At 39.8% G+C, this 26,002-nt stretch overlaps 1 protein-coding gene across 2 annotated transcripts in view; it reads right to left on the reverse strand.

The window, feature by feature from the left end:
- Positions 1-26,002, reverse strand: part of pcdh15b (protocadherin-related 15b) — a 1,523,107-nt gene that overhangs the window by 143,730 nt on the left and 1,353,375 nt on the right. For both annotated transcript variants that reach the window (XM_043712368.1, XM_043712367.1), the window contains 2 exons: positions 20,884-21,024; positions 20,637-20,749 (listed from right to left, as the gene is read on the reverse strand). In XM_043712368.1, coding sequence (XP_043568303.1) covers positions 20,637-20,749; positions 20,884-21,024 — 254 coding nt within the window. The remainder of the gene's footprint in view (positions 1-20,636; positions 20,750-20,883; positions 21,025-26,002) is intronic.

Below are 26,002 nucleotides of genomic sequence, written 5' to 3' on the forward strand. Positions count from 1 at the left end.
CAGGAATGAAAAGCTTAACACATGAGGTATGTTTGAGGACTCTGGGTCTATATTTGATGGAGTTTAGAAGGATGAGGAGGGATCTCTTTGAAACATACAGAATACTGCATGACAGATTAGATGTTGGGAAGATGTTTCCATTGGTAGGAGAGACTAGGACACAAGGTCACAGCTTTAGAGTAAAGAGAAGACATTTTAGAACAGAGATAAGGAGAAACTTCTTCAGGCAGAGAGTGGTGAATCTATGGAATTCACTGCCACAGAAGGCTGTGGTGGCCAGGTCATTGAATATATTTAAGACTGAGATAGATAGGTTCTTAACTATCAAGCAAGTAGGAGAATGGGTTTGAGAATGTACTTTTGAGGCTCTATAAGGCTCTAGTCAGACTACATTTGATTGTGGTTTGTGGTATTGTGTGCATGACTGAATAGCAGAGCAGACCTGATGGGCTGAATGGTCTAGTTTCTGCTCCTACATCTTATGATCTAAAATCAGGAATGGAGCAAAAGTTTGGCTCTGTATTATTTCATGTCAACGTAATTCAAAAACACCAAATGACATCAAGTGACCACTTGTGATTTTGATTCCAAAGGCTCTAAAGAACACTCTGCAGTCTGCTACAATTATCACATAAAGAACCAAACTTCACCACCAAAGAAGAACGAGATAAAAGAGGGAAAAGTGTAAAACTGCCTCTTGGATTCATACCCATAGAATCATAGAATCCCAACAGTGTCAACGTAGGCCATTCGGCCCATCAGTCCACAGTGACCCTCCGAAGTGAATCCCTCCCAGACTCAACACTTGTCCTGTCCCTGTAACCCTGCACTTCTCACGGTTAATCCACCTGGCCTGTGCATCCCTGGACATTATGGGCAATTTAGCTTGGCCAATCCACCTAACCTGCAAACCTTTGGCTGTGGGAGGAAACCTGAGCACCGGAGGAATCCTACGGAGGAAACCCATACATTAAAAATTCAGCAATATGACCTTGATTTCTTATAAAAGCAGAAAAAAAAAGGCGGTGTCACAACAGGAAAGAGGAAATCAGTACCAAGAATTATGTATTAAGAGTTTCGAAGCAGCATTATATCTGAATCAAAATATTACCTCTGTTTCTGCTTCTGCAGATGCTACAAGACCTGTTGAGCTTCTCTGGCAATTTTTGTTTAATTTTAGGTCTTCTGTATGCACACAGTTTTGCTACTTGTAAAAATAAGGAGGGAATTCCAGAATTTTGACCCAGCGACACTGAAGGAATGGCAATATATTTCCAAGTCAGGATGCAAAGTTGCTTGTGGGGAAATTGTAGTTGGTGGTATTCCCATTTAATTGTTGCCCTGTCCTTCGAGATGGTTTTGGTTGTGGGTCTGGAAGGTTCAGTTTAAGGATAGAGTCATACAGCACAAAAACAGACCCTTCAGTCCAACTCATCCATACCGACCAAGTTACCCCAATCTAAAATATCCCCATTTGTGTGCATTTTGCCAATATCCTTCTAAATCTTTCTTATTCATGTACCTATTCAATTTTTTTTTTTAAATGTTGTAACTGTACTTGCATCCATCACTTCCTCTGGCACTTCATTCCACATATGAACCTCCTTCTTTGTGAAAACATTACCCTTCAGATCCCTTTTAAATCTCTCTCCTCTCATCTTAAAATTGTGCCCTCTTGTTCTGAACTCCCCCCACCCTGGGGAAAAGACTTTTGCCATTCAGCTTATCCATCCCCCTTCACAATTTTATAAACCTCTACAAAGTCACCCCTCAACCTCCTACACTCCAATGAGAAAGTCCGAGTCTATCCTACTAACTGTAAAGCAAAGATTTTCATTGTCCATTAATACTTGCTTCTTCCTGGGTTGTGACAAGCTGGTTGCCTGTGAAACTCCCATGACTGATCTTTTGTAAATTTCTGCAGTGCTTTTGTAGGTGGCACACTCTGCCACTACTGAGTAGAGTTTGCAACAGGATTTGGGGAACTGGGTGGTGAGTTACTTACTGTATGTTCCGAGCTCTTGTAGCCACTGTAGTAAAGCTGGAGAGGTTTTCCCCTGATTTCACATCGACTCCAATTTTGTCAGGTCTCCTTAATGCTGTTACTCAGTCAAGTGTGGCCTTGATGTCAAGGGCAGTCAATAATCACACTCACTTACCTCTGGAATTCAGGTCTTCTGTCCATATTTGAACTAAGTATGTAATGAGGTCAGGGGCTTAGTGGCCCTGTCAGAACTCAAACTGGGCACCAGTGAGCAGGTTATTGCTGAGGTGTTGCTTGGTAGCACTGTTGGTGATACCTTCCATCACTTTACTGATGATCGAAAGTAGAGTGATGGGGCAGTAATCACAATCTGTAGCAATATTGATCAACATTCTGCTGTGAAATGGCAGTCACATTCTCAAGGGAGGGGCCATCTCATAATTAAGCTTAAAAGTATTGCACACCTGGATCAGAAACTTGCTATGGACCATCAGAATGATAAAACGTACACAGCTGTGAAACGAGAACACAACTGTTTCTTGGCTCAGTGAACTGGTTTTTCATTATTTGGTTCTTTTACCAGCATAACTGTTAACTGTCAAATGCATTAGTCTGGTATGTGAAACTTTGTAAAACTTTTTAAAAAAATATATATTATGATGTTGTATGGTTTAATTCAGATTTGAAAGCATGATGTTGTGGTTCTGTTTGCCGAGCTGGAAACTTTTGTTGCAAACGTTTCGTCTCCTGTCTAGGTGACATCCTCTGTGCTTGGGAGCCTCCTGTGAAGCGCTTCTGTGGTGTTTCCTCTGGCATTTATAGTGGCCTGTCCCTGCCACTTCCAGTTGTCGGCAACCGGAAGCGGCAGGGATAGGCCACTATAAATGCCGGAGGAAACACCACAGAAGCACTTCACAGGAGGCTCCCAAGCCCTGAGGATGTCACCTAGACAGGGGACGAAACGTTTGCAACAAAAATTTCCAGCTCGGCGAACAGAACCACAACAACGAGCACCCGAGCTACAAATCTTCACCCAAACTTTGAAAGCATGATTTCCTGAGAGCCTGCCCCATTTTTGATTTTGGATTACTCTTTGATCAGGGAATAAAGACGATTAAAAGGGCAGAATCATTTCAGGCTCTGAATGACATGGACAAGAACATTGGTGAATCATATGAGATGGGCAGTAAGAAGCCTCTCATAGTCAAGACCAACAAGATCCATTTGACAATCAATTGCTAAATGGTGAGAGAAGGTTCTCGCTAGCGAGTGGTGACAGGCCTATTAGCATGTAATAACATCCTCATTATTTTATTGTGCATCACTGATACACAATTTCCAACTCTTCCAGTAACTACATAGAAACTAGATGTGACAAATCTTGACTTTCTCAAAAGTCAGAGCAGTTTTATCTGGTGGCTTACTGCTTGGTCCTCCAGCTTGGTCCTCCAGACTGTAGTCACTAACAGGTCAGGGCACACTCCCTGTGCAATGATTGCAGACATCCCCACACGCTTATGTTTCCTACATTGCAAATTTTGCCCCAGTTAATTTTGCTTCAGATAACTTGAAAATCACTTTTCACTGCGATAGAAATAGATTTTTGCTCCTTTCATAGAACAAGGAGTGGCGAAAAAAAAACTGATTGGTCCCACAGTGAAATTTGTAATCTACTTAGTCTTGTACATTTTGTAAAAACAAGCTTGTTTGTTACTTTGTAATTGTACTGTGACCCTTTAAAAAGCTTCTCAATTGGTCTTCCATAATGAGAGTAGAGTGCACAGAAGAGTTTGTGAAAGACCTGAGATCCAGCACAATGGATAAAGGTTCCAGTTTATGATCTCCAAATCACTCCATGGTTTAATTAGTTATCACACAGTAAAGTTGTATTTTCATAGACACTATTATTTACATGAATAAAGAAGGCTGGTAATAGTCTGAGCTATAATAATTATTCGATCAAATGGAACAAAGAAACAGCATTTTATCTGAAATATCAGTATTGAATAAAATGCCTGAATTCAGATAAACCAAACATGACAAAGGCATATTCCTACATATAATGGCCATTTTTATGTATTACATCAACAGAAATTACAATATTAGCTACTTATCTTCAGGATTTTATTTCTTGTGAAATAATTAAGGCAGGAACAGATTCAGATAGGATTCATGTCAGCAAAACATTTCAGTTTAGATAACTTTTCATGACATCTACACATTTTGCATAATTTTGTTAACTTCTCATTATTGTTTTAAATGAAACAAAAAAATGACTTTATTCTTTAGTTCAAGTAATATTACTTAGCTAAAGTTGGCTGAAAATGTGTTGCTGGAAAAGCGCAGCAGGTCAGGCAGCATCCAAGGAGCAGAAGAATCGACGTTTCGGGCATGAGCCCTTCTTCAGGACGTTTCAGGCACATACCCGAAACGTCGATTCTCCTGCTCCTGGGATGCTGCCTGACCTGCTGCGCTTTTCCAGCAACACATTTTCAGCTCTGATCTCCAGCATCTGCAGTCCTCACTTTCTCCTTAGCTAAAGTTGGGCCTACATTATTAAATTCAAGAACAAGTTCCTTCTTTTAATTCCACCCTACATTGTTTAATGTTGAAATTTAAGAGGAAGCTGAGTAAACTATGACTCACAATGCTAAAGAAAATCTAAGATACTAAGAACAAGGTGAAAAGAGAGAGAAGGACGATTAAACATGAAAAGGGCCTGGAAATGTACAATAAAAGATTCATAAGCACATTTAATGTAAAAAAAATGAAGGATTAGCTTTTTTTATAAAGCTGGAATAATCAAAGACATTTAGTAGTCATTTGTTAAAGGAACATTATTTTTAACAAACTTAGAAGTGCTTCCTGCAGAACTTACTGTGTAGATGTATCAACATGAAGAAAGAACTTTAATTCATTTAACAGAGAATAATAAAGTACTCCAGAGACAATGGGCCACATTTAAAGCATAGCCAAGAGGGTAATGTAAGAATATAGCAGCCAAGTCCTATAAATAGCAATGTGTTAAATTACTTGATAGTCTGTATTGTTGGTGATGTTGACATTAGGTGAACTCCTCTATGCTTCTCCATATAGTGCCATGTTTACATCAACCTGCGAGGGGAAATTATACTTATATTTAATTTCTTATTGTAAAGATGGAATCTCTGGCAATCTTCAACGTATGGTAAATAACTGACTCTCACACACCTCTGGCCCAGAAATTGGAATGCTAGCTCAATAGTTACCCACTCAACATCCTGAAAATTGTTGGGCTGGATTTTCCACTGGCCAGAGAATCATAATGCCAGTTGAGATCAGAGGTGCAAATGTGGACCCTATGAAGGTATTATCTAGGAAAATTCAAACTGTTGGATAGCTCTCGTACACCTGAAACCTTTGAATGTCTCTATTTAAACTGGACACTTTGGAGCATTTGAAAAATTGAAGTAAAACAGTTACTGAGGAAATGTTAGACAATCAAAATATAGTCTAACTCCACAGTAGCATTTAACTACACCTATGGCTTGAAACCAACCTCCCAGCCCGAACACTCCTTTCCTGGGACATGTCACTCGGAATACAAACAGTTCATCCCCCCTACAGAAGCTGATAGTCTCCCTAGAGGCTTCACAGTCTCACCCCAACCCACACCCGAACACACACTTTCCTGAAACTGACCACTGAACCCACTGTCACCATTGGACCTCACCCTCCCCAATGCCCCTGTCAAATCTATCTTAACCACAGATCCTCATTCCCTCTGGACCTAACCAACCCCTGAACCCACCCACTCCACTCACTTCCTCAGGACCCAATCATTCCCGCCTCTGCTATCAGATCCAGCCCAACTTCTTCCAACATCACTGACCCTGCCTTAAAAACTGCATCACTTGCCTGACCCTCTTAACATCTTGCACCCTACTGAGCTGGCATCCTCCACCTCCATAGCTGGTACCCTACTTCTGCTTCAGCTGGCTCAATACCTAGATGGCATGCTTACTGATATGGTATCTGTCCCATTTGAAACACATATCTCCTGGCCCATTCCTCTTGATTAATGTTAATGCCCTAACATCACATTTATTGCATATACTTACCCCTTCAAAGTGGCTGTTCAGACCTTTAAAGTTAATAACAGCTGGCTGCTGTGTAAGGATTGGGGAGAAAGTGGTGGTTTGCTTTCCTCTCATTGTTCTGTGCCACAAAAGAAATGCCAGAATGGAAGCATGCCTCCATGGTTCTGAGGGAGCTCCAAGTGGAAATACTTCTCAGAGCTGTGTGGGATTGCCAATCCCTGGAAAATCGGGCCAAGATCTGATCATTACCATATTGACACTTATGGGACCTTGTTTTACTCAAAATGTAGCAATGACTATGCTTGAAAAAGATACGTTATTGGACATTATGCTCTTTGGGCTAGGTGTGGGTTAGAAGAGCTTCTATGTAAATGCAAATCTTTCTTAGTTTCATATTGGTAAAATAATTTGTCATGATAGCAGATACGAATTCAGATCTGTTTTTGAATTGTACAATGGTTTTTTTTAATGTTTACCTGCAAGGCCAGACAATGGGTTGGTTTAACAGCTCATCTCAAAGGCAGCCACATTTCAACAAACTTATACAGCGCAACGTATTCCCTGTACTCCACTCAAAAGTCTGCCTAGATGATGAGCTTAAGTCTGAGCAGTGGAAGTTGAATCAAAAGCAAGGGTGCAACCAACTGGTCCAAAGTTGAAAGCATTAATAAAAGCACAAACAAATATCATCACTGTAAATGTGGGTTATAACACAAATCTTCTGATAAAGCAAGTACAGACATATTTCACATATAAACACACAGTGGCATCTATTAAACACAAAGACATCAATACATTGCTAAAGATCAGGCACAGACTTGGATTATCCAAGATAATGCCTCAGGTCAAACGCAGATTGATTATCCTGCAAGCAGTGATGAGAGAATACAAACAAAACCTTCCTGCACAAGAACACAGCTGATAGCTAATATCAAAGCAGTGGCAGATTAGTCACGGACACTTCACTCGGCTACCAACAAACATGGATGCAACCCATACAAATGCAATGTTAATGCAGAAATACACACATCAATAAACCATGAAGAAATACAGGCACAGATCTCATATCTGATGCTAAACACCAATGAAAATGATAAAGGAAGATGGCTGGTGTCCATTGTCACATGGAGGTTCCATGTGGATGGCATCACAGATTCCAAGGATAAATATTTTGAATTGTGAGTCACCAGTTAATACCATTACAATCACAGTCACGCCTATGTTCATGTGAATTGGAAATTCAGTTCTACACTAAAAGGTTGCGATCTTCAAAAACATGGATTTATGCAGTGTATCTAACATATTGAATTCTCAGGAGAACAACCAAGAAGAAACTTTGGTCACAAGCTATAAAATTCAAGCATTAGGACAGGTGAGTGCCTTAAAGGAGAGACAGAGAGATGGAAATAATTCTGAAATTAAAGGCCATAAATAGCAAAAGGTTGTTAAGACTTTTAAAGTTAACAGCAGCTGGCTGCTGTTTAAAGGATGGGGCAAAAGTGGTGGTTTGCTTCCTCTGATAGTTCTGTGCCACACAAGAAATGTCAGAATAGAAGTACGCCTCCATGGTTCTGAGGGAGCTCCGAGTGAAAGTGCTTCTCAGAGCTGTTCGGGATCCTTGGAAAATCGGGTCAAGATCTGATCATTACCATCTGGGTAAATGGAGGGGTAAAGGAAGCAGGAGATGGAAAAGAGCTCTGAGTGGATTAGGCAGATTTCTCAAAAGATTGTGGGTCTGAAGGACGTAACAGAAAAACACAATAATCAGGCTGCGCAGTGATTAAAACAGTGAGATAATGGACTGGATTTCATTCCATGCCCAAGGACCTGATGCCCAAACAGTTTCTGGATCCCAACCTTGTGAATTTGAAATGCATACAACCTAATGTTGCGTGGCACAGCCTAGAGACATGAAACAGTTCTGGAGTTTCAAAACCAGATGGTAGCCCTGACTGGACGTGGAGTTGCCCTGCAGAACTGAGCAGGAGGACCAGCGACGTCTTGCACCAAACAAGTTCCCAAAAGCTCAATTTACCAATACATCATCTACTATGGTCAATCTTTGTGCCACTGCATAAACACCTCAATTTGACTTTCTTTCTTTTCAAGATTTTAAATCACTGGCCACACTGAATAACCATCCATTACTGCTCTTCCAACATCTATTCAATAAAATGCCCCAGTCCAATCTCCTCAATATTATTAACATGGAAAGTCTGATTCAGTTGCTCCTCAGCTCATGAGCAAGCTCATCATTGAATTTAAAGGCTGGTTAATTGGAAGTGTGTAGCTTGCTGACTTCTCTCTTTTTGAAAACTGCAGGGCATCAAGGAGGCACCAGAAGACTGACACGCCAACTTTGAACATTATTACTAACACAATCATCTTTGTGCAACTTTGTGTTAAGCACGGCACCAGTCAGTAGAATGATTCATTCCTCATTCCCCATTGACTTCATGGGAGGACCTGTTTGGGGACTATCAAGCACTAGGAAGGAAATTAAGGAACAGATCCTCAAAGGTTAAATTTTCCAGATTACTATCTGAGCCACGTGCAAATTGGCTTAGGGATAAGAAAATTAGGGAAGCAAACACATGGCTAAGGGAGTGGTGTGGGAAAGAGGGGTTCCATTTAATGGGGCACTGGCATCAGTTTTGCAACAGGAGGGATCTGCACTAATGGGATGGTCTCCACCTGAACTAATTTGGAACCAATGCTCTAGCGAACAGGATAAATAGGGTGGTCACTAAGACTTTAAACTAGTGAGTCGGATTAGATTAGATTAGATTACTTGCAGATTAGATTAGATTACTTACAGTGTGGAAACAGGCCCTTCGGCCCAACAAGTCCACACCGCCCCGCCGAAGCGCAACCCACCCATACCCCTACATTTATCCCTTACCTAACACTACGGACAATTTAGCATGGCCAATTCACCTGACCTGCACATCTTTGGACTGTGGGAGGAAACCGGAGCACCCGAAGGAAACCCACGCAGACATGGGGAGAACGTGCAAACTCCACACAGGCAATTGCCTGAGGCGGGAATTGAACCCGGGTCTCTGGCGCTGTGAGGCAGCAGTGCTAACCACTGTGCCACCGTGCCACCCACTAAGGGGAACGGAAGGGGAAAACGACAGGAAGTGTGATGGTAGATAAAAAGGAAAGCTACAGGTTAGCACGCATGCAGGAGGGTTTAACTACAAGGCAGACTATGAAATAATTAAATAAAGGAAGAAAAATTCAGAACACATTATTATTGGAGATGCTGGAATTCATAAAGAAGGTATAAAACCCAGCATAAAGGGACTTTATCTGACTGCTCGTAGCATTCAGAACAAGGTAAATGAGTTAACGGCACAAATCATTGCGAATGAATATGATTTAGTAGCCATTGCAAAGACGTGATTACAGGATGGTTATGACTGGGAGATAAATACCAGAGGGGTATCAGACTATTCGGAAGGAGAGACAGGGGGGGTATGGGAGGTGGTGTAGCTCTGATATTTAAGGGCAACAGCAGGGCAGTGGTGAGAGATATTAGGTTCTATGGAGAATAGGGTGAAATTCATTTTTTAGAAATTAGAAATTCTAAGAAAAAAGTCACTATAGGTGATTAGATTAGATTAGATTACTTACAGTGTGGAAACAGGCCCTTCGGCCCAACAAGTCCACACCGCCCCGCCGAAGCGCAACCCACCCATACCCCTACATTTACCCCTTACCTAACACTAGGGGCAATTTAGCATGGTCAATTCACCTAACCTGCACATCTTTGGACTGTGGGAGGAAACCGGAGCACCCGGAGGAAACCCACGCAGACACGGGGAGAGCGTGCAAACTCCACACAGTCTGAGGCGGGAATTGAACCCAGGTCTCTGGCGCTGTGAGGCAGCAGTGCTAACACTGTGCCACCGTGCCGCCCCTACAGGTCATCAAATAATAATATCACACTGGGGCGTGCAATAAACAAAGAAATAACTAATGCTTGTAAAAATGGTGTGGCAATTATCATGAGAGATTTTAATTTAAATGTCGATTGGTCAAACCAGGTTGGTCAGGGTAGCCTTGAAGAGGGGTTTATCTAATTTTCCCGCGATAGTTTTCTTGAACATTATGCAATGGAACCGACGAGGGAGCAAGCTATCCTAGACCTTGTCCTGTGTAATGAGACAGGAATAAATAATTATGTCATAGTTAGGGATCCTCTTGGAATGAGTGATCACAGTATGGTTGAATTTAGAATACAGGTGGAACGTGTGAAGATAAAATCCAATACCAGGGTCCTGTGCTTAAACATGGAAGACTACAAGAGGATGAGGGAGGAGTTGGCTAAAGTAGACTGGAAGCAAAGGCTTTATGGTGGGACAGTTGATGAACAGTGGAGGAATTTCAAAGCAATTTTTGAAAGTGCTCAGCAAAAACATATACCAATGAAAAGGAAGGACTGCAGGAAAAGGGGCTAATCTGCCATGATTGTCTGAGGAAATAAGGGAGGCTATCAAATTGAAAGAGAAGGTATACAAAGTGGCCAAGATCAGTGGGAAACAAGGAGATTGGGAAAGCTTTAAAAGTCAACAGAAAGCTACAAAATGAGCTATAAAAAAAAGTAAGATAGAACATGAGTGAAAAAAACTAGCACAGAATATAAAGCAAGGTAGCAAAAGTTTTTATAAATATATAAAACTAAAAAGAGTGGCTAAAGTAAACATTGGTCTTTTAGAGGATAAGTAGGGGGACTTTGTAATGGGGTATGATGAAATGGCCAAGGCATTGAATAGGTATTTTGTGTCGGTCTTCATAGTGGAGGACAAGAATAACATGCCAGTAACTGACAAAGGTAGGTGAGGACCTAGAATCAATCATTACCACAAAAGAGGTAGTGTTGGGCAAGCTAATAGAGCTAAGAGTAGGTAAGTCTCCTAGCCCTGATGGAATGCTAAGAGAGATGGCAGGAGAAATAGCAAATGCACTTGTGGTGATTTTCCAAAATTGATCGGACTCTGGGGTAGTTCCAGCAGATTGGAAAACAGCGATTGTGATACTACTGTTTAAAAAGGTGGGTAGACAAAATGTGGGAAATTATAGATCAGTTAGCTTAACTTCTGCAGTGGAAAAAAAGCTTGAGTCTATTATCAAGGAAGAAATAGCAAGGCATCAAATTGCCCTGTTGGGCAGTTGCTGCATAGATTCATGAAGGGCAGGTCATGCTTAACTAATCTTTTGGAATTCTATGAAGACATTACAAACATAGTGGACAACAGGGACCCAGTAGATGTGGCTTACCTCGATTTCCAAAAGGCCTTTGATAAGGTGGCGCACAAAAGGCTGCTGTGTAAGATAAGGTTGCAGAGCATTACGGGTAATATATTCGCATGGATAGAGGATTGGTTAACTAACAGAAAGCAAAGATTGGGAATAAATGAGTGCTATTCTGGTTGGCAAACAGTGACTCATGGTGTGCCTTAGGGATCAGTGTTGGGACTGCAATTATTCACAATTTGCATAGATGATTTGGAATTGGGGACCATGTGTAACCTGTCAAAGTTTGCGGATGACACTAAGATGAGTGGGAGGGCAAAGTGTGCAGAGAACTGTGAAACTTTGCAGAGGGATAGATAGTTTAAGTGAGTGGGCAAAGGTTGGGTAGATGGAGTACAATGTTAATAAACGTGAAGTCATCCATGTGAAGGAATAACAGTAAAAAGGCCTATTACATGAATGGTAAGAAATTGCAGCACACTGCTGTGCAGAGGAACCTGGGTATTCTTGTCCATGCAGGTTGGTCTGCAGGTGCAACAGGTAAGTAAGGAGCAAATGGAATTTTGTCCTTCATTGCTAAAGGAATTGAGTTTAAAAGCAGGGTATAGGGTGCTGGTGAGGCCACATCTGAAGTACTGCGTGCAGTTTTAGTCTCCTTCCTCGAGAAAGAAAGAACCAACACTAGACAGGGTGCAGAGGAGGTTGACTAGATTGATTCCGGAATTGAGGGGGTTGATTTATAAGGAGAGACTGAGTAGACCTGGGATTACATTCAGTGGAATTTAGAAGAATGAGGGAGATTGGATAGAAACATATAAAACTACGAAGGAAAGAGATAAGATAGAAGTAGAGAGGATGTTTCCACTGGTGGGTGAAACTAGGTCAAGAGGGCATAGCCTCAAAATTAGGGGGAACAGATTTAGGACTGAATTGAGAAGGAACTTCTTCACCCAGAAGTTTGTGAATCTATGGAATTCCCTGCCCAGTGAAGTAGTTGAGGCTTCTTCAGCAAATATTTTTAAAGCTAAGATAGATAATTTTTTGAACAGTAAAGAATTTAAGGGTTATTGGTGAGAGGGCGGGTAAATGGAGCTGAGGTAGAATAGTGGAGCAGGCTCCAAGGGCCAGACGGCCTACTCCTGCTCCTTGTTCTTATTAACTTCAATTTTGCTAGGGTTCCTTGATGCCACACATGGACAAATGATGCTGTGATGTCAACAGCAGTCATTCTCAACTCAACATTTGGAATTAAACTCTAAGATTTACATTTATGACAACCTTTTCATAATGTCTGGAGCAAAGTAACTCCAATGGAACACAAACTGAGCAAAGATGAATAGGCTATCACTGAGTACGTACAAATTGATAGTGCCATTGATGACAACTTCCAACACTATGTCAGTGATTGAGAGTGGACTCAAAATGCAGTTATTGGCCAGACTAGATTTGTCTTGCTCATTGTGGAGATAGTATCCCTGGGCATTTTTTTCCATTTTGTTAGTTTGTTATAGCTGCAATAGACAGCTTGGCCAAGGGCACAGCTAGATCTGGAACACAAGTCTTCAAGTCAGTATGTTGTCCATGCTCATTTCCTTTGCTGTAGACAGTTCTCACATCCATTTCATGTCAGAAGGAGAGAAGTGAATTGTACCCGAGTTCGTAGAATCCTCAGGACAATGTACTATCTACTCAGCACCTTTGGTTCCAGCCATATCTTTTGTAATGACACATTGGGCTCTGTCCTTGTTTGGGACGGACATGCGAATACAACCTTCATCTTCCATTAGCTGTTTAAATGTCCATCATTGTTCATGATTGGATATGGCAGGGCTGTAGTTTTTGAATCAGATTTGTTGTTTGTAGGTTAAAGCTCAGCCTCACCAGTATATAATTTCAGGATCCATACAATGCTGTTCTACAGTCCTAATTTAATCGGGGGTTGATCACATGGTTTAATGGAATTGAAAGCTTTCTAGGGGCATTTCAAAAGGCACTTAAGGGGTCATCTGGATTCATATTTAGACCAGGCACAGATTACAGACTGCCTGCCCTGAGGACATTAAGAGGTCTGAGAACAGTTTTCTTTTATTAAACCCTTCTGTTTATTTTGTGTTGTAATAAACATAAGATGACCAGGGGAAAAGGAAATGGGGAAACCCTTAAAATGAAGAAATATGACTGTCAAAGTTTCTGGCACCCAGATAAATCTGTTTAAAATGTTTGATCTCAAGAGTATAACTTTTAACAATGCATGACTCTCTCATTATTGCATTAGAATGTCAGTGCCAATTACAAACATAGGCTTAGAGTGCGACTTGATCTTAATTCCTTCTGAGAGGCATCTTGATCAGGAGGCTTATTTTTTTATGAGCATTGAATTATATAGAACTGAATACATATTTTTAAAATTTAAAAAAATATTCTGGGGTGGAGCTTACATATTATATAAAGACAGCTTTTCAAACTTTGGCCTTTTAAGATTTTGATGCTGATTGAATCCAATTATTATCTTTCATTTATAGGTCATTGTTAATAGCATTATCATAGACTTTAGCTTTCATTGAAATAGGATTTATAAGGTTTCCTGAACTACTGAGAAAGTCTATTTTCTAATTAGCTCAATTTATTCATGTAAATTAGCTCTAATTAGTACAATTAATAAGATATCCCTCGTAGATGATTACATATGCATTAATTAACATAAAAATTCATTGCTGTAATTATTAATGAAAATGCAATATTTCTCCTGATGCAATGCCATATATATTCTCCTTTATACTATCAAATGTTTGAGGAGGATGAAAAGTACACTGCATATTTACAAATAGTTCAGAAACCAGGCATGGCTACACTAAATCATACATCACAGAATCCCAGGGATGTCTGAAACCTCATCCAGGTGGCATTCTTGATAGGTGGTTATGGGTTAATCAATCATTGTCACAGACAAGCCATTCATGCATACTTCAGCACAAGCCATGGATAACAAACTAGAAAAGGAATCCTGGCTGAGTTTAACTGGTGTCCTGTTGCCTCACCTAATATCAACAACTGCAGATGAATCATCAAATGTTGGTGAAATCTGGACCTTCACTCATTTACATATTTCAACAGTAAATGGAGTCGTGAATTATTAAGATGGATCCACTACAGACCTACTGGCATATTCAAAACGAGGAATAGTTTAATGTTGAAGAAGGGGTGAGTGGAAGAAAGAACATATCACACAAGGGAAGTGCAGACTGAAGTGAGACTGAATATTAATAATTTAAGAGTTGGATTGTCAAAAGGTCTAAGAATGGGTTCTTTTTATCCACCTATCCACTTCAGTAATTCTTCAAAAGATCAGAGAAAAACTAAAGAGAGAAATGTCTTTAAAAAAGGGAATATAACCTTCAAAAACTACCTAACATCTCTACTGCATAACCCCAATCACAAATAACTAATGACTGTTTTTATGATTAAAATTTGTATTTATATAATAGTATTAATTGCAGAGACTAACATCTACAGAGATGGCAGAATCTGCGATGATAATCCCTATCTGACATGATAATGAGAAAAAAAAATTGACATTGTAACAAGAGATGCTCACATTTCACATCAAGTATATAAATGGAAATATCCTTTTCTCAAATCATCAGCTGAATAACTATAGATGTTTCTTAAATGCCTCATTCAGTTGCAAGGTTGGGTGAACCACATTGTAAATTTCTCAATGACCCTTTCTAACACTCTTCTATGAATAGGCAACAGGGATTCTCTTTGAAAACTGACAATACGATTCCCCAATGATCACATCTAATGGGCTTGAGCAAACTTTGGCAAGTGAATCAAGTTCAAAATTAGAACATTCAACACTGAATCAAATACTGATGTATGTGTGGGACTTGATCTTGATAATTGTTTTAAATGGAATGTAATTTGCTTAACATGTAGAAGTTAAGGTAGTGAAGTCAATAACTGGGGCAGAAACTAAAGAATCAAGAAAACATTGTTGGTAGGAATTAATCCTTACTAGAAAGGTTAGGTTTTGTTGTCATTTGTATTTACCATTGAGAAGGTGCTAATGCAGGGCTACCTACTTGTACTATTGTAGCCCACATGGCATAGGTGCATGTCAGAATGGGAGTTCCAAGGTTTTGATCCAATGACAGTGAAGGATTGGCAATGTAGTTCCAGGTTATGATATTGTGTGACTTGGGGATAACTTGCAGTTGGTGGTGCTCTCATGTGTTTGCTGCCTTTGCCCTTCTAGGTGGTAAAGGCAATGGGTTGCAAGGTGCAGTAAAAGGAATCTCGGTGAGTTCCTACTGTGCATCTTGTAAATAGTATACAATGCAGTCACTGTGCACAGCTGATTGAGGGAATGAGTGTTGAAGGTAGGAAATAGGCTGCCCATTAAGCAGGATGCTTGGTAATAGGTGGTATCAACCTTTTTAGTGCTGTCAGATCCTCACTTATCCAGCCAGTTATTCTACAAAGTTATAATTTGTGCCTTGCAGATGTTGGACAGCTTTGCAGAGTCAGAATGCAAATTTCTCACTGCAGGATTTTCAACTTCTGACCTGCACCATATGAACGATTGGTCCAGTCTGTTATGGACCAGGCCAGACACTCTCAAAGTATTTTAAGAAGGTAGCCAAGACCCTAACGTTTTCTTATTTTAAGGCAGATGTGAAGTGGATACTCCAGATGTGATACAGCTGGTCAAACCACTCAGCTTTAAGAATTTATTTAAACATGAACAGAATTTGGAATAACTTAACTATTGGAAAACTTAACCAACCCAACATAACAACTTACCTAAGGAACTGTTGCAATCCAGTAACATCCCACAAACACACCCCATTTGTAAGAACGTAAATTGAAACACAGATTCTTACAGATGGGAGGGAACAACTTCCAAAGAGATTCCAGAGAGAAAAGCAGTCAGGAATCATCTGCTGAAGCTTGCAACCTTTCCTGGACTTCAGCATCTTGTGACTGCAGATGAACTAAATTAGAAAAAACCTGAACTGGCAGAATTGGCCACTCCCCTGCCATTGTTGAACAAGGCTCTTTCTAGAGTCCATGGCACCTCTGTCTTTGCAATCTCTCTTAAAAAAAAATCCCAAGGACACAATAACCTTATTAAAGTGACAGCATCATCACAAGTCAAATTTATGATCAGGTCAATCCAAGGAGATTCAGCCTCAAGTGGAAATGGTTAGACTCTTTCTTGTTGAAAGCAATTATTGTGCAGCATGAACATTACTTTCTATTTAGCATCCCAAGACTAAATGTTGTTCAGGTCCTGCTGCAGTCAGGGCATATTATGCTTCCTCATGTGAGGAGTTGCAAACGGCACTGCGTGTTGTACATTCATCAATGTACCATTCCACTTCTGACTTAATGACAGAGTGGGGAATCTTAATTAAACAGCTGAAGTCAGATGTTTCTGAGACACTACCCTGCGGAAGATTGGCAGTGATGTCCTGGGCCTGAGGTGATTAGTTTCTAACAATAATAACCAGTTTTCCTTATGTAGGTATGACCAGTGGAGAGCTTTCTCTCTGATTCTCACTAGCTTCAGGGCTCCTTAACATCACAGTCATTTGCTACCTTGACGTCAACTTTGATTTCTTTCAATTCACATCTTGAATTCAATTCATTTTGCCTATATTTGGACATCTCAAAGAACATCTGAATGTGAGTGCACTTTGTGCAGATAAATATATCAAGTTATAAACAGCAAAATAATAAGTTATCCCATCATCACTACTGGAATGTTTGCATTTTTAAAAAAATTCTGGAGGACTGAATTGGTAAAACTGGAAATCTCTACTGTTCAGCCAATTACTTAACATATAATAGGTTGGTATAAAACAATTTCAAAAGTCCCATACAATTTGTTACGGCATATTGACTTTCTGCATGGTCCTATTAGTTAAGCATAATTAGCCACTTAAAGCTAAGTGGTTATATGTCAGATTGAAAATACATCTTAGGAATTCAAACTTGCCAGATCCACTATCTACAAAGATGGTTCTTTTCTGGATGCTTTGAATGAGGAATTGCATATTTCTTATAATAAAAGCAATAAAGCTTGTATAAGACTCCCTGGATTGTATTATTTGGCTAGATTGACATTTGAAACATCTGGCTAATGTATCAAACACCGCAGGTAATAATAGTTAGTTGATGCAGTACTGAGCTTTCTAGACATTATTATTGCTTATGTGATCCATTTCACCATCAGCAATGACCTTCAACTCAGAGAGAAGATGTGGCATGGCCACAAATTGTCACCTCTTGCTCCATTATGTAATAGAACACCATACAATCGAGAGACAAGAGAATTAAAATAAATAAAAATATCTTTCAATTTCTTATTTTTGTCTCATGCAATCTCATGCTCAGATGATATAATGCTGTAATATAAAACAATGTCAATTATGGGGGAATACATTGTCCACTTTCTGTTTGTGATGAAAGTATTAATTCATCAAGAGATCAGATTTACCAATTTAATCATGCACTTCACAGTTAACAAAGTTTTCCTTTGTAACCACTGCAACAATAAAAACTAAATGAATAAAGTTACAAATTACTCCTTTACTGTTGTCAAACTGTAACAAGAATTCAAGACAAGTACTGAGCATTGGGGGTTCAATGTTTCAGTTTGTAACTGATTTCCACTTGTGCAATTTGAATTGCTGATTAAATGGAAATAAATGTATTGATAATACTTTAACGGTACTTTAATGAAGTCAAACAGGTAAGGCAAGCTGAAATAATGAAGAGCATTGTTTACCACATTAAAATACTAAACAATATTTGAATTCAAATGATATGGGATATGAGAATTAGATAGTGCACAACAAATCAAACATCAATCTAATCATAAATCCAAAAGTGACCTCAAAATGATTTTTCCTAAACTAATGCACCTGGCTCTTTATAAATAGATGAATTCATATGGTAGCAAAATGACAAAACCATCAGTGTGCATCATACCATTAGTGTTCTCCTTATTAAGAAGGATGGAGCCTAGGAGATTTTATTAACTCACATTGCTGGTGTTCTTATTCAGAGTTAAAAATATTTGCTTTTGAGATCTCTGAAATTAAAGTCTCCAAAACATAGTTCAGTAAATCCCCAGTATTCGTGAGTTCAGGGCTTGTACACTCACATATTCGTGCCGAAAAGTAAGCAGCAACGAAATTCATCATCTGTGGCAAAACGCACGTATCCACAAATTTTAACCCTGTATTTTCAGTGGGACCTGTACTCGCAAATTTCATCATTCACGGATGCTTTCAGAAACAAAGGAATTATTGTATCTTCAACTATCATATTTGTTGAAAACTATCATTTGAAATGTGTAAGCACATTTGAATCATTAGTATAATGAAAGGATTAAAATGCAAGATGTAATTTTTTTATTAAATTCCATCCATTCTCTAATTGTTCATTAATATTTGTCATGTTTTAGTGCTTTCTGACACTGCATTGAGAGAATCTTATTGCAATTCCTGTTACTATCAAGTTCTGGGCAGTGTGAAGGGGATGAAATCTACAGTGCATCAGAGCTAGGAAATGTAATTTAGGATTCCGACAAAATGAGTCTGAACCAAGAGTGCTTTTGAGAACCCAAATTAGTATTTACAGTCCAAAAACATCATTTCCTTTTAAGCTTGGAGGTGTACATGTTTATAATTCAGCATGAGGTGTCAAGAATATATTCTTGGAAATGTAGTTTGGTTGGAAAGGTGCAGTCTGCACTCACATGAATAAACATTAACAAGCTTTCTGAATGGAAGTATTCACATAGCAGTGAGAGGTTACACTGCTGCCGCCTTACAAATTGAGCTTTCACTTCCATTAGATCTGATGTCACTATGACATAACAAATATGGAAAATGCTCTCCTCAGAGTAAAGCTACGATTAAGTTTTTACTCTCCAAATTGATTGATTGAGCTGTTGGAAAATAAATGGATGACAAAAGAAGTCAGATAAATAGCTGGTATATGCAGTGGAAGGAACAAAAGGATGTGGGGTATAAGCAGCCAGTCAGCTATAGGTCTAATGAAAAAGTCTGAGTATGCAGAAATTCACTCATTCCAAGTTCACAGCCTATCACAACAATGTTTGACAAGCCTATTAGCCACATGGTAGATTTAATTTGATTATTCTTGTTAATAATTATAGGTAAGTAGTCAACTGAAGATTTGATTTATTTTTATCTATTATTTTGGTAACACGTTTGGCCTGATGTCAGAGATTCTGAATTCAACATCTACGCAAAAGACTTCAAGACAAAAATCTTGGTTATACTCCAGAACAGTACTGAGGGGTTACTGCACTGCCAGAGGTGATTTTGTTTCCTTTTCTTCTACCGAATCCTGACAGTGCAGGAGCAGGCCATTCGGTCCACACCTATCCTCTCAAGAGCATACCACTGAGAATCATTCCTCCCTTCCCCCCATCACTCTATCCTTGTAACTCTGCAAGTCCAATGGCTAATCCACCTAGCTGACACATCCCTGGACACAATTGGAAATTTAGCAAAGCAATCCATCTGACTTGCACATCTTAGGACTGTGGTAAGAAATCACAAGTCCACACCAACCCTCCGAAGAGTAACTCACCCAAACCCCACCATTCCCCTGCCCTATTACTTTACATTTACCCCTGACTAATGCAGTTAGTATTGTTGTTTTAGTCAGCTGGCATGAATAAACATTGACCAATGCACCTAACCTACACATCCCTGAATACTATGGGCAATTTAGGTGGCCGATTCACCTAATCTGCACCCAGAGGAAACCCACACAGACATGGTGAATGATTAAATTCCACACAGTCATCTGAGGGTGGAATCGAACTGTGGTCCTTGGCACTGTGAAGCAGCAGTGCTAGCCAAGCCACTGAGCTACCTTGCCTCTGCTGAGATATTCAACTCAGGCTTCATCTGCACTCTAAATAGATGTAAAACAAAAGTATATTGAAGAAGAGCAGGGGAATTATAACCAATCTTTACTTTTAATCAATATCACAAAACCAGATTTTCACATTGCTGTCCATGGAAGCTCAATTTGTGCAAATTGGTTGCTGTGTAGGCTATAACCGTAACAATAACTACACTTCAGAGTTACTGAATTGACCATAAAATGCAATGGGACATCCTGCAACTGTGAAAGGCACTATAGAAATACAAATCTTTTGTTTTATAGTTCATTTGCCATCTGAATGTGTATATACATATAATATAATCACACATTAAAATACAACTTCAATTGCCTCAGTTTGTAAATGTATTTAGTACCTGTAATCTTCCTGTGTAAAACGTGGAATGACTGATGGCTGCAGAACAGTAATTTCCACTATCGTTGTATTAAACTTCATTGGCTCTCCATCATCATATGCAATAATTGCCAGCTGAATAAAACAACAGAGAAAAAGAAGTTCAGAAACACTTAACAATTTTATTGAGCTTCATCAACAAAATAGCAGCGATAGTGAAAAATAAACAAAACTTGTGTAATCCGTTACATGTTTATTAATCTCAGTACCTTGAAAATTGTACTTGGTTCCTCATTGAGATTCACTCGGGTAAGTACCCGTCCTGTCTCTTCCTCCACTTCAAATATGCTTGCACTGTAGGGAAATTCTGTCATATCCACTTTATATCTGACTCTGCTTGCTGGACTCCCCTGTGTTAGGATTAATGCAGAAAAAGTACAGTGTAAAATAATTAATCCAAAATGTTACTAAAAATCGTATCGTGCTTAGTTCAACAAATTAAAACTATCTAAGACAAATAAATTGCTCATAACGGTAGTAAATCTCTTCATGAACTGACCATTTATGCCATTTATGGGACCCTGCAGCATAAAGGCTGATTGCTGTGTTTACCCAGGTAACGTAGACTGCCTGTCAGAAAAAAAGTGATTGGTGAAGTGCTACGGAATGCCCTAAGGATATCTTAAGAAAACCTATAAATCTAAGCTCCTTCCATCTATGTTCCTTATAGCAATGAACATTCAGATCTAGAACTTATCAAACCTATACGCAATGCATTTCATTAGGTTATTCTGTCAGATCATCTCATCTGATGTCTATGTATGTCAGTTAAGAATGAAAATATCAAATACAAATTAAAAAATATAAATAATGTGGAAGAGATCTCCTTCATTCATCAGCCTTGGAAATATTCAGAGAATTTCAAGCAAATTTAACCTTCATCTAGGTCAGTCAACAGATTAGAAAAACTTATTGGCTACATTTTTCCATCTCACGTATGTAACTATATGCAACCCTAAGATGGAACAATATTATTGAAAATCTTATTATCCAGCACCTGTTTTGAATACAAATTGGTGTCAAAAATCAGTGATACCATAATTTAGTCCCAGAATTGTGTAACACCTGTTCTAATTTAATTATTTGACTCTGCGGCTTTTAACAAATAGTTGTTTCTACTCTACAAACAACATGGGGCTAATTTGAACCCTCCAGATCTGATGGGAATTGGTCAGGCAGGAAGTTAAAAAATTAAAGAATTTTAAATGCAATCCATCTCAAATCCATCTACTTCCAGTTGTGAGAAAGATGAGAAGAGGAGGCAAGCACCAATCTACTTTCAGGAGGAATTGTTTTAATAATGCTGCATGTTTGAGAGATTTATTCTTTTGCAGCTATAGCTCTGACCAGCTGAGCTCTCCAGCTCTCAAGAAAGCCAGCAACTCAAGAAAGGTGAGGACTACTGGATGTAGCAGGTAAGTGATGTGACAGCTGTGGGCTAGGAGAAGGAGCTGTCATCTAACAAACTCCTCCCTCGGACTGTCTAGCCTGCTGCCTGATGGGCACATGATGGCATGTAAAGGACTGGAGCAGAAGAGCTGGCAGAGGTTCAACCCCCAATGGTTGTAATGGGGATCTGTGCATTGTGGTGGATCAGTGAAAATCAGAATAACAGGATATGATTTGAACCTAACCAAAGTCACCCTGGCTAAAGAAATTATATCCAGGAAGAATGAGGTGCGTTTAACAGAGAGAATAGCAAGAGGGCAATGGGACTAACATGGGAAGATGGCATTTGGAGCGACAGCATGAGAGGCCTAGATGAGATGATGCAATCAATTAAGGCAGCAACCCATTATTTGTGGCAACATATTATTTTAAAACAATTGAGCTAAAAATGAAGTTGTTGAATGAAAATATTTTAGAAGTGCTGTCAGGTGAATTATAAGACAACATTACATTGATCCATAGACAAAGAAAATAATAATAATTCATATGAACCTACTCAGTCTGATACCAATGGGTCTGCAACCACACAAATCTGGACTTAAGGAAGGTTAAATAAAATGGTCAATAGTCAGTTAACCATTCTAGAGCACGCATGATGATGTGGGGACCGAGGGATGGGTAGGAGTATGTTGGAGATGAGATGTTGGGCATTCTGTCCAAACTTAAGCTGGGGGTTTGATGGAAGGACCTGATGCAGGAATCCCACTCTTAACTGTGTGAATATCAATTATGTTCATTAGCAAATGACAGGATACCAATTATTCCGGAGGTCACCACAACTCAACTGTGGCCAAGGAACTAAGTGGAAATGGTGGGGTGCCTCTTATGATGCAGAGGTTGTATCCCCTGGACCGAGAGACCCTAGTTCAAGTCACAGAGGTGCTCCAGAGTTGTGTAATAACATCTCTAAGTAGGTTAATTAGAAAAATACATTAGATTTAAAAAAAAGGAATGGCAGGGCACTCACTCAAAGATTGCACAGCAAAGCTCATCAGATTCACCTGCTGTCTCACAGGAGGCAGGGCTGGTCTTTGTTAACAGGAACTGAGTGCGTGATTAGGAAGGCTGGCATGGGGAAGGACTGGAGGCCCACTGAAAGCCATTCCCCTGCCTTTAGCTCCAATCCCACTTGATCCCCTCTCTAGTAACCTCCCTTCCTGTGGCCCCTGTCCTGCACCACTTGCCCATGTCCAGGGATTCAGCAGAGATCTTGGACTAAGTCTTGGAATATTAACAGCAACAGCTACTGTTCCAGTCTCTGATTGGACAGCAGCAATTGGAGGAGGTAGGAATTCATCCCACAGTGTCTGTGAGCCAGTGGGTAATGTGCTGCTGGGCAGATATTTGCAGGGGACTTGTCTATAGTGGAGGTTGTATCAATGTAGTACTCCCAAACAGTTTTGTGAGTGTCATGTGTGTGTGTGTCATGTGTGTATGGTGGAGTGGGGGAGGGGGGTGTGAGTGTGGGTGTGGGTGTGGGGGTGGTCATCGCAGGAAACCAGTTCCTGCCAACGTTCCTACAAAACCTGAATTCTAAATGACTACTTTGTTACTGAACAGATTGAAGAAAACACTTTCTGAAGTACCAATGGTAGATGCTGAATTATAATAGGCAGGTTTTTAGGTTTGTTTAGCTTTTGAACAATGATCAGCCCATTAGATGTAAACTTGTCTTTTACAACTGAAGGGAAAATAGTTCCCAGTTAGACTTTCAATATTCCATGGCGATAAACAAATTAAAGCTGAACACTTGACAGAATTTGTATTTATATTTTTATGTGTTTTCTGCACTTGGACAGCTTTATGTACCCTCTTACAGAATTAATTCTTTGACGAACAGATAACTTGAAGTTCAATATTTGAGGAAGCAATAAAGATGCTAAATTGACTGCAAATGTTTTCTAGTTGCAATAACTGCAGACATGGTTTGGGAGCAATGGGGAAAATACAAAATGAGGCTGCATCTGTGGGCAGGAAGGCAGACAAGGGATATCTGTAAAGAGGATGCTATGCCTTTCAACTGCTCATATGCCATTACTGCAATTTTATGAACAGTGGGACTCACTGCCCAACTGTGGGATAATTTGCAAAAGCAGTTAATGCCCATTTTAAGGATTTATGCTGTCACCATTCTGATTTAGGCAATGTGAGAAGCTTCTGCACAAAGTTTAGGTCTGACCTTGCAGACTGCAGGCAAAAGTGAGAGTAGTTGGGAGTTTTAATCTTTCCAGGCCTATGTTGCCAATTTAAGCCTCCTCCCCCATTCAGGAGCTTCCCTCCTGAATCATACCCACCCTCCCGCCAACCTTATCCTGTCAATATGACCCCACAATCCCCTAGCTGGTATCAGGATGACAGGCTCATTGAGATTTTGGTCTTTTTGGCAGGACCAGGTCCTTTGTTGAATGCCTCCTCAGTGTAATTTGGACAGTATCAGTCATCACCATTCCCAGTGGCACTACAGCTGCTGGCATCAGATTGACTGAGAGTATGATGAGCCGGAGTCTGCTCCTAAAGAGGGACAGAAAGCTCGATCTTGAGCAATCAAAGCTCCATTGGCCAAGAAAAAGCTGTAGAACACGTCAGCCAATCAGACGTGGGCTCAACCCCATCATTTACATTAGGGTACTAATCTATCATTTCACAATTCAAAAGCCACTCTACTGAAACAAGGTGGTATTATTCACCAAGTTATTTTTATTTGCTGTAAGAATAATAGGGTCGTAATAGCAATGGATTTTAACTTTCCAAATATAGACTGAGACTGCCATAGTGTTAAGGGCTTAGATGGGGAGGAATTTGTTAAGAGTGTTCAAGATAACTTTCTCAATCAATATGGGATGGCCCTACCAGAGAAGGGACAAAACTTAACCTCCTCTTAGGAAATAAGGCAGTGCAAGTGACTGAGGCATTAATTTGGGACCAGTGACTATAATTCTATTAGTTTTAAAATAGTTATGGAAAAAGACAGACTTCGTCTACAAGTTTAGGTTCTAAATTGGAGCAAGGCCAATTTTGATGGTATTAGACGGGAATTTTTAGAAGTTGGTTGGGGAAGGCTGTTCACAAGTAAAGGGATGTCTGGAAAGTGGGAGGCTTCCAAAAGCAAGATAATGAGAGTTCAGGGACAGCATGTTCCTGTTCGCGTGAAGAGCAAGGCTGGCAAGAATAAAGAACACTGGTTGACAAGAGATATTGTTGCACTGGTCATAAAAAAGAATGAGGCATGTGTCAGGTATAGATAGTTGGGATCAAATGAACCCCTTGATGAGTTTAGGGAGTGTGCGAGCACACTTCAGAGCAAAATCAGGAAGGAAGTAAAAGGGACATGAGATAGCTTTGGCAAATAGAGTTAAGGGCAAAAGAGTAACTAGGTAGAGATTAGGGCACCTGAATGTAAACAAGTTCATCTATGTGTGGAATCACAGGAGATGGGTGAGGTCCTAAACAAATATTTTGTGTCAGTATTCACCATGGACAAAGAAATAGAAGCTAGGGAACTTGGGGAAATAAACAGTGATACCTTGAAAAAAGTCCACATTACAGAAGGGGAGATTTTGGACTTCTTAAAAAGCATAAAAATAGATTGTGATCACGAATTTGATTAAGTGTGTCCAAGGACATTGTAGAAAGCTAGGGAAGAATTGTGGAATCCCTAGCAGAGATATTTGTATCATCAACAGTCACAGGTGAGGTGCTAGAAGACTGAAGGGTGGATAATGTTGTGCCGTTATTTAAGAAAAGCTGCAAGGAAAAGGGAAGTACAGAGGATGGTATGTTTATGGAATGTGCTGCCAAAGGAAGTGCTGGAGGCTGATATGATACAGTATTTAAAAGAGATTTGGATAAGCACATGGATAGGAAAGGTTTGGAGGGATA

This window comes from Chiloscyllium plagiosum, chromosome 22 (assembly GCF_004010195.1).
Source record: "Chiloscyllium plagiosum isolate BGI_BamShark_2017 chromosome 22, ASM401019v2, whole genome shotgun sequence".
Taxonomy (NCBI): domain Eukaryota; kingdom Metazoa; phylum Chordata; class Chondrichthyes; order Orectolobiformes; family Hemiscylliidae; genus Chiloscyllium; species Chiloscyllium plagiosum.